We start from the raw sequence: 15,962 nt of genomic DNA, 5'->3' as shown, positions 1-15,962 counted from the left end.
AACGGTGAAACCTGATGGCGCTTAAATGACCAAAATTGTGTCGATAGTGCCGTAAAACATCTACCCAATCAATCAATCAAATTATTTGTGTTTTGGGTGGGGTGTGTTTTATTATGGAGTGCTGACTCTGATATGACTATAACGGGCCGGAGAGGGTGCAATCATCTCTTGACTTAGCCATGTATTCAAGTGTTTTTTAAAGATGAACTTGCGGGTCGTTGGAGGGCGCCACTGGTAGGTCCTACTTCATCACTTTCCTTCTGTTATTTTTGTCTGTCTGTCTTATACGGGGTGCCCATTGCGGATGGGATCGGGTCTGGTCAGGTCGGGTGTGGATGATCGCCCGACTCTTCACCTGAAAACAAACGAGTCGGGTGCGATCGGCATGTCCCACGATAACCGTTTTGCGCCCTCAAGTTGGCTGGCAAACCGACCCGATCCCCCGTTGGGCACCCTGTATTACTTTTCCTCAGCACTAAATGACCATTATTATGTCGATGTGATTCTCTTTACACAAACAACAATAAACTTGTTTAGTTTTAGTAGAGATTTTACTTCGCGTCCAACTGCATAAGGTCATATGCTGATGAACCCGGTAATGAGTTGTTGTTTTCTTTGGCATGCCCACCTGACAGCTGATTGCGGTGTTTGAGGAGCAGGACCGTGCGTCCATCCAGCACAATGGCGGGGATGGCGCCAGTGCCAGTTCCACGGGGACCGTCAGCCCGGACATCTTTCACGGGCTGGGCGAGGACGGGGGTCCTGTGCGGGCTGACGGCGTCCACCCGGCCGCTGCAGCCCTGGCCGTCTTCCCACCGCCGCGGCACAACAGCAGCAGCAGCAACAACGCCTCTACCGACGTGGTGGTCACGCCCCGGGACCTCTCCATAGGTCAGTCTCTTGTGACTTGTAATTTAAGCGACTTGTGACTCTTGACTTGTGACTTGTGACTTGTAACCTTGTGTATGTGAGGATGGTTGGCATGAGGTGCTCTGTTGTTGTGTGCTTCTTCTATCGTCCTTATCTCTCCTTCTTCTTTTTTTTGTATGTTGCTCTCTTGTAACCACTTTTTCTCGGCACTTATATGACCTTGTGTTGCAAGTGCTGTAAAACTCTTACTAAAACTAAATAGGTGAGTCTCTTGTCTCTTGTGTCACTTGTAACATTGTGTGTGTGGGGGTGGTTGACGGGTGCTCTGCGTCCTTATCTTTCCTCCTTCTTTTTTGTGTTTGTCACTCTCTTGTAACACCTCTGATCTTCGTGGGTTGTTGGCGGGTGCTCTGGTGTGGTTTTCTCCTTCTTTCCCATCAAACATCTATTGTCCTGATCTCCCCTCCTTCTTTTTTGTGTTTGTTACTCTCTTGTAACACCTCTAATCTTCTGCATTTATATGACCTTATTGTGTTGCAAGTGCCATGACACTTTTACTGGAAAACCTTTAATCTTCGGCAGTCATATGACCTAATTGTTTTCCAAGTGTCGTAAAACTCTTAATAAAACAAGTCTCTTCTCGTAACAAACATGTGTGTGTGTGTGTGGGGGGGGGGGGGGGGGCTACCCGATAATCCAGGCTTATGAAGGAATGCATTTTTGGATTTCTTTCTCTTTTTCACTGCAGTCTCTACTGTCCCAGGGTACAAGAATGGAAAAAAAATGCCAATAGATACTGTGCACTTTCTGTGCTGGTGATAAAAACACTTTAGCTGTTTGGGAAAAAAGGAGAGTAGGTTTGTTAAAGTAACTTAAAGACAGGTGTGCGGTCAAAATTCTTCCCAAGGCCGATGGTCAGTATAAATCAATAAAAGTACACACACACACACACACTCGAAAAGAAAAACAAATTGGCACTACCTGGAAGGAGAGGGGGACAAAGGTCATTTATAATGTAAGTTTCTATGTATGTTGAAGACTGCATGCTGTCGACTGCCCTTGGAATGTGTTTTGGGGAGAATTGTGAATGAGGAGACTGAATTAATGTGGTTTCAGTCATTTACAGTGGTACTTCTATCTCTAGAGATTTACATGCACGCACTTTCTCAACAAAAAAAAAAAGAATTCTACTCTTATCTCTGATGGCTCTTAGTTGATTCTTTCCCCTCTGGTGTTGTCATATTCAGGTGTCTTCCATGGGCCTATTTGTTTGTTTGTTTCATTTTGTGCTGTGTTTTACGTTTGTTTTTGCTTTTTGTAGAATGTATTGGACTCTTGCATTGAGCTTGCCTGCTGTGTTTACTAATATAAGCTTTATTCTTCTCTTTTGACGGCTGTAAAAGTGCTGAAAACCTTTGGCATTCTTAAATTCTAAAGAATTAATAGCCCTATGACTTCTAAAATATAATCATGTGGCATCGTTCGTTAAGAGCCCGGTGTGTACAATGCATCACTTCCGTAAACTGCGTCCTCCATCAAAATATCGTAGTGCTGTTTTCTGTGATTCCAACTTAGTGCCATGTTACGACAGTGTGTTATGTAACGTGGAGTCACTCTCTCTTTACCGCTTTCAAAACAGAATCGACTGTCACTGTCTAAGTGGCTAGGGATTTTTTAATTTTTTTTTGCGGGGGAGGGATTGAACTTGGGGTCACCATGGGCCCAGACGACGGAAGATGTCGATCATGCCGTATAAGGTGGTCGATCAGTTCATCCTGTGCTTGTGTTAATTGTTCATTGACGCTGAGGAAAGTGTTTACGTCGTCAAACAGACTTGCATGGGTGAATGTAATAAGCGACAGAATGGACTTTTTTTTTAGCGTAGGCCTACTCTACTCTTTACTAGTGCTTGGGGGGGGGGTATAGAAATCTGAATCAAGTCGTGTATTACCTTGGGTAACTGAGTTTTTGTGACTAGAGTATGAATGCCAGTGCTACTCGTTTCTGATGTAGGGAGGAGCTGCAGATTGAATTTATTGTGTTATCAGTCTACATTGAAAAGAATTTCGAAGACAGTGTATAGTTTTCATCTGGCTTTCCTTGAAACCACCCTTCTCAACTTCATGATGCTGAATGGTCAAGTAAAAGTCCATGATTGTGTATGTCGTTGCCTGCGATGCTGCAAAAAGAAAAAAAGAAAGAAAGGTTTCAGAAACCTGTCCGTTTGCACTCCCTGTCTTTGAGATACGTAATTTTCTCGAGCTATTTTGGCAAACAGCGGCAGACAGTTGTAAAACTGTCGGCTTGGGTTGTCCAATTATTTCTTCACAACAGCTCATGAACCATTCAACTTCAAAGAGGGGGCTCCATAAAGTCACCCTCACAAAATTGCGTAGCGGCTGTCCATCGGCCGACTGTCCAGCTGTATAAACTGATGGCCGGCTTTTGTGACTGCTTGTCACTTGTGAATAATTTGCTCTCGCAACGCGGAGGAGAGTAATCTTTGTTTTTGGTCTCAGCTGGAGGATACAGGACTTTTGTTAAGATTCTTTGCCACGAAGTTTTAAAATTGCGGTTTGTTTATAATGTGGGTCCATAGAGCATCCATGCAGTTGCGCACGAAGGAAAACATGTCAAACGTTTTAGTTTCGCCTTGTCTGTGCCCTGAGTGGGGAACTCGCCAGGTGTGAGCTGCGTGTGCTCTTGTTACATTATGAATGTGCTGAAATCGCGAAGGGCGGTAAGAATAATGCACTCTAAATTGTTCTTTAAAAACTATATATATATATTTATATTGAAACTTGGGAACTGTCAGTTTTGTGAACTAAAGACATTTTGAAATGCAATTTCTTGCTTTTTGTGGATAGTTTGTTGGGAATTATCTTGGTCTAAGTTTTAAGTACGGATGCGGGCCCTTATGATTTAAAAAATTACATGCTTTATGATTAAAACGCTGATCACGGGGGGAAAGGGGGGGGGGGAGGCACTAATATGCTCTTTCTTTTCTACCCACTTGTTTGTTTTGCGTTTCACCTGCATTAAATGGACGTTATCGTGTTTCTTTTTACTCGATCTATCATAAACTGAGAGCTAAACTACTGTCTTCAGAATAGTTATGCGCGTATGAAACAATTTACGAGAGTTGGTGCCGTCGCTATCTTCAAATCATAAATTTTATGTGGCGCGTAGATCTAGCTGTACAAGGAAGAAATAAATATATGTTTACAACAGAAAGCAGACGCGTTATTACATAGTATTAGAATTTTGCTGAGAAATAAGTAACACCCGAGTTGGAGCAGAGCCTAGAATCTATCTAGATCTACGCGCTTTTATTTGGTCTGAGGTCCTGAGCGTGTAGAGCAGAGCGCATTTGGCGGCCACTGTGACACAGACGTTGAGCTCTCACCAAGGGAGGCGCAGGTCGATGCCCCTGGCGGTGGGCGCTTACCCCCCCCCCCCCCCTCCCTACCCCCGTTGGCGAGTTCCGAGTCGCTGTGCTGGAATGGCTGTTCCCTATTTTACGAAAACGCTATTTACAGCGAATTTCTGCAACAGAAAAAGCAGAAAAAGAACTGTTCTCTCTCTCTCTCTCTCTCTCTCTCTCTCTCTCTCTCTCTCTCTCTCTCTCTCTCTCTCTCTCTCTCTCTCTCTCTCTCCTCTTGTTTCTTTCTCTTGTTTCTTTCTCTCTCTTTTTTTCTGGACCATTATTATGTCGATGTGCATGTCTTTACTACAACTTAAAAGAAAACCTCTTTTCCTTGCTCTCTCTCTCTCCTCATCTGTCATTAGAAAGTGTTGAGAAGGACATTCACAATTGGGTTATTTCATGGAGGAAAATTTTGTATGAGCTGTTTCTGTGTCGTGGGCTCTGTTTCTGCTAGTACCTGTCTTTTCCTCTCAGCTTTTTGAAAAGTTATTTTGCCCCCGTGGGAAAATTTTTTCTCCCCAGTAGCAGCGATAACATTTTTTTTGAGATTGAGCATCAGATCTGAGTGCTCATGTATTTATTTAATTAAGATAGACAGGCATGGGTGCATGTGTTTATTTGATAAGCATTTTATAGGAAATGTCTGCAAATTCCTTACTATATGATTTTGGAGGATGTGTGCTTGTGATAAGCCAAAGAGAAGACATGAGACAAACTTGTTTGAATGTGTTAGATTCCTTTCCTGCTCGGGAACTTGGTCAGAAACATTGAGGACACAAGAGACAAATACTAGTAATTTATTGCACCCTCTCCTAGCCTTGTATTTATTGCCCGGCTGTACCAAGTGTATACTGCAAAGTCTGGGACTGACTTTATACCTTTACCCTACGGTCTTTCATATCTGTGTACGGATAAGAACTAATTATATGTTTGTGGTTTAGTCTCATTTATAAACTGTACTTGCTTGCGTTCGGAGCTGTTAGCTGAAGGATGATTCTTTTGTGTGAAAGTGGGCTCATTCAAGAAATAACTATTCCAGCTCTCTTTTTGTGATAAAAGACTGTAGAGTGGTAAGATTGTTTTTCTGTCTGTTTGTTCTCATACCTTTAGGCATTGGTTCTGTCAGTATTGATATAATAATACAAAATAGTTTGATTTTGAAGGTCGAAGTGATCTAGTTTCAGCTCGTAGTGTCATTTCTTGTATGTCATGGAAGGAATGGAAGCAGAACCTACTTTATGTGGGTCAAACATAGGTGAATTACCTTGATGCACACTCAGTGAAGATTAGAGACACCAAGAGCTTAAAAGTGGAAAAGGGAACAAATTATTAAGAAGGAAAATTGAGCGGTAAAATAAAAAAAGCAGACTTTTCATCTTTTTTTTTTAACACTTTGTCGATTTCTTTTCTTTCATACAGTAGGTTTTATATCCTTTTCATAATATGAAGGTCTGCACACTTGTCTTATAATGATAATAATATTTGCATTTATATAGCTCTTATCCATGCTTTACAGCATGCTCTATGTGGTTTACATCTATTGTTACTAAAGCAGACCTTAGAACACTCAGAAACATTCTCAGCTTCCTGGGAAGCATATAGTGCAAGCTGCGGATTGAACGCACTCAAATACTGATAAACTGACAAGATCTTTTGCTGTCTATAGCTGGAAATCCCTTCCCACCGGGGTGAAGTGAGGAAAATTTGTCCTAAGTGCCTTTCCCTAGGACACAATGTCAGGCTGTGATGACATTCTAACTCACGACCTTATTTTACTAGTCTGAGAGTCTAACTGCAAAGCCACTAACATCCTTTTTGTCTCAATTGTACTATAGTCTGTGTGTGTTTCTCAGGAAGCAACCTGCGTGTGCGTCGTGGCAGTGAGCCCAGCCTGAACCTATTGACAGATGAATTGCCTTCTGAGATTAATCCAACGCCACTGAGTGTGCTGCGGCCAAGCATTCCAAGACGTGAAAGTGTCAGGGTGAGTTCTAGAGTTTTTAAAGTTTTGTAAGTGCTGGATGGGGGGGGGGGGGGTTGTAGTCATTACTTTTTTTTTCCAAATGATTCGCATAATTTTTTGGTACTGTTTTGTTTCCTTGAGAATGCAGAAGCGGCTATTCCTTTCATGTTTTCATACAAATTCTTTAAATCTAACTTGTGATATATGTATGTTTGTAGTTGGGTGATGGGCACTCTAGTCTGGTCTGCACTTTCTACTTAGTTTCTGTGTTTCTGTTGTTGTAATTTGTTCCTGCCAAAGGGTTATTTAATCTGACTGATTCACTTTAAACTACTACCCTAGAATAACCGTTTGTGGGCTCATTAAAATATGCTTGTCTTCAGTGTTTGCCAGTGTTCACCTTTTTATAACCACGGGGAAATGAGAATATAAAATGAAAGTTCTGAACAAATGTATTCGTTTATTGGTTGCTTGTGTGAACAAATATGTAAGAAAGTCGAGGTTGTAGAATTTAGTTCTGACTCTAGGAAATTCGTTTGATTATTTCAGGACAGTGATGAACCCAGATCAGAGTCCTCAGATGAAGATAAACGGGTTAAGGTCACCATGCATGGTTCTCTGGATAGAAAAAAGTTGGGGCCCAGTCGCTTTGCACGTGATGCATTTCGCACTTCTCTCAGCAACAGGCCTGAGATGTTCAGGTGGCTAGAGGCTCAGGAAAGGCAGGAACAGCGCACCAAAGAAGCACAGGCTCAGGTAAAATGTGTCTGTTGGTGGGTGTTCTAGTGTGGTATGCTCCTTTCCTATAAAACATCTATCATCCTTATCTCTCCTCTTATTAGTTTGTGTTAGTTACTCCTTAGTAAAACCTCTTTATCTTTAGCACTCATATTACCTAATTGTGTTGCAACTGCTGTAAAACATTTAGTTTTTAAAAAATGTCTTGGTCTTGTAGAAGATTATGCTTGATTTCCATTCAGTTATTGTATGACTCAGCTTTTAAGGCCCCTCCAAAATGCTTCATGAAGGCTTGCTCAGCTACTACGGAGTGTGTTTTTTTGTCTTAGGTCTGTAGCCATTACTTCAGTTGTCACAAATTTGCCAAGCACCCCAATAAAATTGGATTTCTCTCTTTTGTTTTTGCCCTCAGAAAGGCCTAGATCAGTTGTGCATAGAACCCACTATTTTTTTTTCTGATCTCAGATCATATGCAATAGACTGTATTTAAGTAACTAAAGTTACATTCTGTTAGAAAAGTTAACTGGAGTTATGATATTATTATCTTTGTCTACCTTTATTAAATGTAATTTGATCACATCCCTATAAGGTTTTCATTTTGGCAATTTGTTCCCCAGATGAAGCCCAATCTTTCTAGAGAGGATTTTTAGAAACTGTTGAAATTTTTAACTTCAATGGATTGACTGGGTTTTTTCTCTCCTTTTTTAAAAACTGAAAACAAAAGCATGTGTTGCAATGACTGGTATTTCTTTACAAGGACATCATTGTGAGACAAGGGAGCAGTGCACGTCTGGTGTGAAAGGGGGCAAATCAAAGCAAGTATACAAGTGTTTCTGGTTAAAGAGTATGTACGGAAGAATCTGTTGGAGGTACAAATACTTATATGCTTATAACTTGTTGTTTTGTTTTGTTTCAAGGAGAGAACGGGACCAGTGGACGGGCATGATGGCGAAGATGTAAATATTTCAACACAGCCAAACCCGTAAGTACTTGTGTATTGTTATATGTTGTTTTATTACCAGGTAATTAATACCAGTGTTATAGAAGAAGTGTCATGTGATTGTTGTCTTTTTCAGAAATTCTTTCTTGTCTGCTGTCTTCAACATTCCACCGGAGGGGGGGGGGTGAGGTTTAACATTTTTTCTTTTTTGATTGTTTTACTTAAAAGAGATGATGGTTGGTTCTTCAATGGAAAAGAAATTTTTTCAACTGTTTGAACACTTTTACTGGACTTGATATGTTCTAGAGAAGCATACCGTAGTCTTGTCTTGTCAGAGGCTTTTAGTTTTTCATGGAGCCTCTTTCAAAATAGTCTCAAGCTTAACAGCCTGCCTCAGCCTAGTCTGTTTTTCAATCTAAAATAGGTTTAACTCTTTCTTGTTTCCATTTTTCACCGACATTAGCCGCTCATTTATTCTAACTCCCTGTTCCCAAAGCTGCCTCTGGGTGTTGCTTTTATAGGGAATAAAAGTATGTTGTGACTTCTGGCGCTGGCTCTGACTCTTTCCTCTCTAGAAATTAAATCAAAGCTTTGTCTATGGTCAGTGATAAATTTTGTCAAAGCCAAGCTTACCATTTAGGAAATTTGTTTGGAGATTTAAAGTGCATGCCCAGTTGATTTGACTGGGTTGAACTCCAGCGCTGCATTTTTGTGAACCCTCTTTTTTTGGGCCAGTTGAATTGGAAAGGGTTCACACAGGATAATATTTGCTTTTGCAACTGCAGTTGATTGATGTTTCATGTCGTTCTGTCCATAGGACTCTGATCACGCTTCAGAATGATGGAGGACCTCTGGGCATCCATGCTATTCCTGCCAGCGATGAGAATGGGAAGGATATTGGTCTGCTGATTCAGAGCATTGAGCCAGAGCGCCCAGTGCATCGCGATGGCCGGATACAGCCGGAGGACACCATTGTGGAGATTAATGGGACCAGCTTGAAGGATGTACCATTTCTCAGGTGAGAAATATATATCATACGATGTGTCTTTTCTGGCCTTGTGGCTGTAAGCGGACTTTGTCTCGTGGTCTTTAAGGAGAGACGTACACTCCTGGAAAAATGTTCTAAACGAATGACTTTTATTCAATTTCATGTAATTGTGCAAGAAGTTTATAGGTAAATAGGATGTACTAGGGGTGAATTTATTGAATTTTTCTGAAAAATGGGTCTCTGTGGTGGCCATCTTGGATTTTCAAACCAGTTTCTTAGTGCAGAAGAATTTCATAGTAAATATTGAATTATCAGCCTGAAATGTGGCACACAAGTACAAACCTATATGAACTGGGGATCCATGTAAGGATTTTGACCTATCTTTAAAACTAAAAAAGTGAGCCCAAAGTCATTGGACCCCCTAGAGTCAGTTGACGAAATTTTGGGGTACATATTACAAAAAAAATTGAATATTTCCTCAAGTTACCAATATTTCCCATTCCCTTATATAGATCCCCAGAATCGATCTTAAAGCACATGTACACCAAATTTGAAGCTTCTAGCTTTTGTAGTTTTTTAAAACTCCTTGCACCCAGGGGGTCACATATGTCAAAAAGTAGATTTTGAGAAAAACAGAAAAAACAGGGATTTTTAAAAGGATTTTTAGAGCAATTTGCACTTTTCAAACGCCCTTTTAGGTCATTTAGGGTTTTTTTCAACAGTGTCTTCATTTTGACTCGATAGAACAGATGTCAAAGGATGTTTTTCCGCAAAAAACAAAAATTGGATAGTTTGAACATTTGTATCGATATTGCCTTTGATCACCGACCCGGGTCTTCCCTTAAGATGAGTAAGGTGCTTCACAAGGTGAAGGCTGTTTGGTTTTAAAGGTTTTGAACCATCTGCCTCTGTTAGAATGTGTAGGTGAATACATAGATGAATGTCACATCCACTGACCCATAAATGCCTGAAAGATCCTTGCACTCCCAAGCTAGTTGTATGTTCATTTCGTTTTTCTATTCATTAATTTTTTTATCTGCGCACACATTTGAGTATAGTGTTCCCAGACACACATTCATTGAAAAGAAGTGATATAACATGAGCTCTTAGAAGGGATAATACTTTGGAGAATTTCTGATTCGTATGTTGTTTTTTTAATCACTCACAGAGCTCAAGAAATTTTCCGGGCTGCCATGGATACCAAAGAGATTCGTCTACAGGTTCTGAAAGCAGACACTGCAATACCTGAGACTTCCAGCACTTTACTTCCACCCTCTCCAAAGCAGAGACGGGCCCCTCAAGGTCCTCCAGTCCTGCCAAAACCTCGTAGCCACGCCCCAATGAAACCATCTCCTCTTACACTGCCTTCTCAGGAGTCAGAGAAAGATGTTAAGTCCTCTAGTCCAGTCCCAGCGCCAAGAGAGCACTCAAAGAAGGCGGTACCCAGCAATTCTTCTGATAACGGGCAAAGAACAGAAAGCTTCAGAACTTCTGACAAACTGTCATCGTTCAGTTCAAACTCTAGTAGTAGTACAAATTCCGGTCAAAAGCTTGAGAGCCTTTCTAAACCAATTCCCAAAAGAACATCATCTGCCTCGAACAACAATGTGATCAAACCGGGCCCCCCGATCAAACCACCGAAGAAAACGCCCCCTGCTGTCCCGGTGCGCAGTCCCAACACAGGGCTCACCCCAGGGCCTCCCACTGACTTGCCCCTCAACACGGCTTATAATACTCGCAAAATTGGCAAGAAGCTGGGTATCCAGCTCAAGAAAGGTCCTTTAGGCCTGGGATTTAGTGTGACATCTCGGGACAATCAGACAGATGGGAATACGCCCATTTACATCCGGAATATTCTGCCCAAGGGGGCTGCTGTACAGGATGGACAACTCAAGCCTGGGGACAGACTCTTGGAGGTAAAGGGGGAAGTTTGTGTCAGTTATTGTACTCCCATCTCAAAATGTTAGTTTGATCCTAGTTAAGTCACAGTCTGCCTTATTGGGTTTTTTTTGTGAGGGCAATGGAGGTTTCTTACAAGCACGTACATTTGCCTATGCTTTAATCTAACATGTTCAGAAGAAGGAGAAATGTGTGGCTTTTTTAATATGTGCTACGATGCAGTGGAATCAGGCGCTGGTCAATTTTTGGGCTTGTGGATTTATTGGTATCATTCAATAGTTTACTCATTTGCCTTGCTTTCAATGAAAAAACCCCCCCCCATCTATCTTGAATAGAAGTCAAGATATTTTCGATTGATGGAGGTAAAGTTGCCTGATTTCAGTGGTAAGATTAGCGAGAAAATGGCCGCCTAAGTTTGGTAACTTTAATAGCCTGAGAGTCCCTGAAAACTGGAAAATCACATATTTTGTCCCTTTATCAACGTTTTTCAACTGAATTCTCATGGAATTATGTTTTATATGGACCAAAAGGTGTTGAGCAAAGAAACAAAAATTCGATAAAAATTGCCAAACAGGTGGAAAAATGCTTGTTTCTTCAATTTCATTATTTTGACGAGCGCCTGATTTCACCACGATGCCTCACATATTTTTTTTTATATGGTTATTATACATTTGGTTTTATGTTTGAAAGGGGGAATTCATCTGGGAATTCGGTATGTTGTCAGGGAATGCAGGTATATGACAAAGCTATCTTACAATATGTATTTAATGGATCAAGATTGAAATAATGTGTTGAGTTTTAGCTAAAGCATTTGCTGAAAAGATTTTGCAATGACTTTGTCACCTGCAGGTGAATGGTGTAGAGATGACTGGCAAGACTCAGGCTGAGGCCGTTTCCTTCCTTCGCATGTTGCCTGAGGGCAGCATGGTCAATTTGCTCGTCTCTAGACAAGAAGAGGTGGAGGAAAAGTTTAAAGTTCCTCGAAAAATGGTAAGTAGACCCCTCCTTACCTACTGATATCGACACACTAACTGCAATTTATCATATGACAACTTATTAATTAATTTTCACCAAGCACACCTTTTGCATTCTTGTATTGGCTGCGTTTGCTGAAAGTATCACTAAAAAAATTTCTGCTTCAATGGCACTTTGTTACTTACAATTTAAAACCTTTTAAATATCTTCAGGCGCAGTTGTTAAATTGTGGTCATTGTTGTAGGTAGTAGAATTGGAGTGCAGTGTTGTAGATGAATTTTTAAATGACCATTAGGCTTCTTTTTTTCATGCTGTCCTCCCCGAGTGTGAAAAGCCTTAGTTCATCTACTAATATTGCGCCACTGCTACCATTTCTTTCCAAATATTTCAAAATGCTGTTTTTTTCTCATTTGTATACAATTCTTTAATAGCTATTGCGTATTCCATTTCTTTAAGTTTTGATTGATGAAGTTTTTTAACGGCTTGTTATTGCTGTCATTCAGTTGGCCATTGTTTTAGAACATCAAGTGAATTTCACTGACAAAGTAACCGCTGGTCACCATTCCATTGACCTTTCTCCTTCTCATTAGAGATTAAAATACTAAAGTAGCAAGGTAATGTGCTCATGATACTTGCCTCATTCTATTCATGTTTGAGGAATTTTTGTGTTTGAGAAAATTTGGACGAGCTGTGCTCATTTTCTGATTGCTGATGTTAAGCCAAAGCACTGGAGTCCTTTTCTCTGTGATCTAACCTGATGTTGTTCTGTGTTTAACTGACTTGGTTTGCCCAGTTGCACAGTCAAGCTTGTCATCATTAATTCTAATCCCTTTGGTTTCTTGTTTTTCTATTTTTCTTTTTTTCTGTTTTTAATCTTAGCAAACTAATGGCAGTCTTCATTTTATGCTATTTTTGTCCCTCTACTACTTACCCTTTCTTTTTAAATTGCTCGTGTGTTATATTTAAATGGTTGTGTTTTAATTCATTCAGTGTGCTAATTATTTTGCTAGATCTTGTGCTTAAATATGGCTTTATTTTGTTCGATGTTCTTTCCATTTTGAAAAGACCGTAATGTAATACTTAGTTTATGGTGTTTCACAACTTTTTATATTCTGTTTTTCTGTGTTTTTTGTTTCAAAAGTCCCAGTTCTTAGAGTACCTAAACATTTTGTAATTAAAACTGAAAGTTATATGGGGGGGATGTTACAAAGGCATAATGTATTCTGACCAAATGAATCCTTTTCATAATTTACTCTCTCATTGCTGCAAATTTAAAAAGCTGCGGACTTTCTCATTGTTTCTGATTTTATGTTTTAAAATATTTTATTTTAAAGAAGTGTATGGTTTATTTTTGGGATGCTGAATGGAGAACTGTTCTTTCTGTTTGAGAAGGTTTGCATGCACTTGTTGCAAGATTTCATTCAAGCTGCTTTGTTTTCTGTTTGTTTTAGAGATTGTTGTTTGTTAATTATGTCATATAGGGCCTACTTTCTAACATCTAAATTTTTAAAAAGTAAACTGTACACCTCCGGCAGTCATGGCAGCTGTTATAATTATATTTCTAACATGACCTTTTGTTTTTTAAGTGTTTTTGGTGACAGTCAGCCTGTTTTCTCACTAATTGTTGGGCTTTTTTTTTTTGCCAGCTAGTCTAGTCTGGTAGAGAGATTGTTGGGCTTATTTTTGCCAGCTAGTTGAGTCTGGTAGAGAGATGTGTTTAACCTGCAATCTGAAATCTATCTTGGATTACCCCTTTCTTGTTGAGACCATAGACTTTGACAGATAATGAGACTGGGAACCCTTCATATAGAAGTGCAGATTGCATCTATGCACATACATACTTAGGCAGTTATGTGACTTGTTTGTCTTTAGTAAAAAAAGATACCTGTAACTCGTAGGGCCTGAATGCTGATAATGTAAAGATTACATACATATAGTGGAAATGTGAAAATAAGAGCACAACTTGTCACCTAAAGATACATGTCACAGAAACCAGAATAGTGATTTTTAACAAAATATTGACACTTGTAGGTCTAGATAAAGTGGTGATTTTTTAGCACAGCTGTATGACACAAGATGCACAACGCTGCTCTTTCTACAAAGTCATTTTAGTACAAAACAGACCAATGCCTCATCAGTTAAGATACATTGGGTACAGAGCTATGGCAGGGATGTATGTAGACATGATGTAGTCTGCATGTTTTCTTCTCTTGCTAGAAATGTACTGAAAATCTGGGCTCAGACTAAGCAGTAAATATGTCAGCGTTGTGTTGGTTGTTTTCTGTTTTTGATGTTGTTTGTGGAAGTGGACACTGGTGCTATTATAGAGATGAAAGTGGAGATAAAGGTTCGTTTTTTTTTGTTGGGTTTTTTTTTTTGGGAGGGGGGGGTTGGTCTCCATTCGTTTTTCTCCGCGTTTGATAAAGTCTGAAAGTAAGAATGTTATGAGGTCTATATCTTGTCCTAAGTTTGTAGAGAGACATGTTTCACGTGAAAGAGCTTCAGGAAGTGGATCAAAGATGATATTGAATCTGATAATGTTAGTACTAATGTTATAGCTTGTAGAGGACATTATGGATTTCTGAGATTTCAAAGCAGATTTGAAAATAAAGGGCTAAAACAAGTTATAATGCTTTGGTCTTGCGTAAAAATATGTATCTTCTTGAAGACATAAGTCCTGGATCTTGTCTTGTTTTAATTTTATGAAAATTTTCTCCTAATTTTCTATCAAATATATTCTGTTATTCTTATCTTATAGACTTCTTTTTTTAATCTTACTCTTCTAGAGTAGCACCTCTTCTATTCGACATTTATATAACATATGCCTTTTTGTTTTGAAAGTGGAATAAAACTTTAACTAACACTAAAATAGGTCTTCACATAGATACAGATTTTAATGCAAGACCTTTTGGTTTTAGCCACTCATTACTTATTCTGCTATGAAATGATTCTGGGATCACTGTTATGTTTTAAGTATGTGGACAAAATTCATAAGTCACCAAGCACCCATTTGTCCTGTCCCACTTGACACACTGTTGGTATGCCTTAACTGCCTGTCTGTTTGCTAATCTTGCCCTCAGTCTTTATCATCGATGTGTCTGTTGAATGTGAATGTTTTTAGTTTTGCTTTTGCTCGCCTTTGCCTGCCTGCCTGCCAGCCAGTGGACTCCAATGTTTTGGCTTTCAGAGTGATTCAAGCGAACCTTTGGCCACTGCCCTGACTGGTCTTGAAAGTGGCCCCGAAGACACCGCTACCGCCATGGCGGAAGGGCATGTTGGTGCGGAGGCTGACTTGCCTGCTGTCTCCCTCTCACAGCCATCCCGGGGTACAGAAGCCATGGAGGACAGCCCCCCGGGTCAAGTGAAGGAGAAGATCACCTTCCATGTACAGCTAAACGACACAGGGTCTGCTGGCTTGGGAGTCAGCGTCAAGGGCAAGACTGAGCCCACCGACCAGGGACTGCGGGATCTGGGCATATTTGTCAACTCTGTGTTGCAAGGGGGTGCTGCTTCTAAGGTTTGACCTGACTAACTGTTTCCTGTTCTCATTGTGTTTGTCTGTGTGCCTTTTGCTCTTCTGAAGGTCATTAAAGCTGCTAGAAATTTAGTTTTTCTAGTTTGCACAAAATGCTATGCTGTTTTGTTCTCCTTCAGACAGAAAATAGGCGAAATTCATGAAAATGTTTGGAGATAGAAGAAAGTTTGAGGCATTGTTTTTTCTGTTCATGATTACTGTCACAAGGAAAATAAATAACTATATCCTGTCCTGCTTTGGCAGGTGAGTTTAAAAAATGTCGGGAGTGATTAATTTTTCTTGTGACAGGGATGAAGTCTAACTGAAGTGCTTATCATGTTTTGGGGTTTTTTTCCCATTGAATAGTAAGTACAAATTTCAAGTACAGGCTTACTTTTTAAAAATGTTAAGTGTTTTTTCGGTTTCCAAACATTTTGCATAAGTCATCAACAATATTTTTTATACCAACGATGTTACTGTTTAAGCAGTTTAATGTTAAGACTATAACTTTGAATAAATAATTGTGAGAAATGTGAAACTGATTGATAGCTGTGTGTGAGATGCCATTTTAATTCCTTGTCCCCTCCTGTTCTTTCTAACGTTCATAAAAAGCACAAGTATGTGCATGTTCACCACTGTATTACAAAC

General features: G+C 39.9%; 1 protein-coding gene across 1 annotated transcript in view; it reads left to right on the top strand.

Annotated features, from left to right (window-relative positions):
* The window catches only part of LOC101854915 (partitioning defective 3 homolog), a gene marked incomplete in the record, with an annotated part of 67,043 nt that overhangs the window by 24,011 nt on the left and 27,070 nt on the right, over positions 1-15,962 (top strand). The window contains 8 exon segments of the mRNA XM_013082117.2: positions 636-891; positions 6,151-6,281; positions 6,810-7,016; positions 7,916-7,980; positions 8,756-8,956; positions 10,095-10,842; positions 11,675-11,815; positions 14,988-15,317. Coding sequence (XP_012937571.1) covers positions 636-891; positions 6,151-6,281; positions 6,810-7,016; positions 7,916-7,980; positions 8,756-8,956; positions 10,095-10,842; positions 11,675-11,815; positions 14,988-15,317 — 2,079 coding nt within the window.

Source organism: Aplysia californica, unplaced genomic scaffold, assembly GCF_000002075.1.
Source record: "Aplysia californica isolate F4 #8 unplaced genomic scaffold, AplCal3.0 scaffold00008, whole genome shotgun sequence".
Classification (NCBI taxonomy): domain Eukaryota; kingdom Metazoa; phylum Mollusca; class Gastropoda; order Aplysiida; family Aplysiidae; genus Aplysia; species Aplysia californica.
Note: the sequence above shows the minus strand (reverse complement) of the source record. Positions and strands in the feature narration are given on the sequence as shown.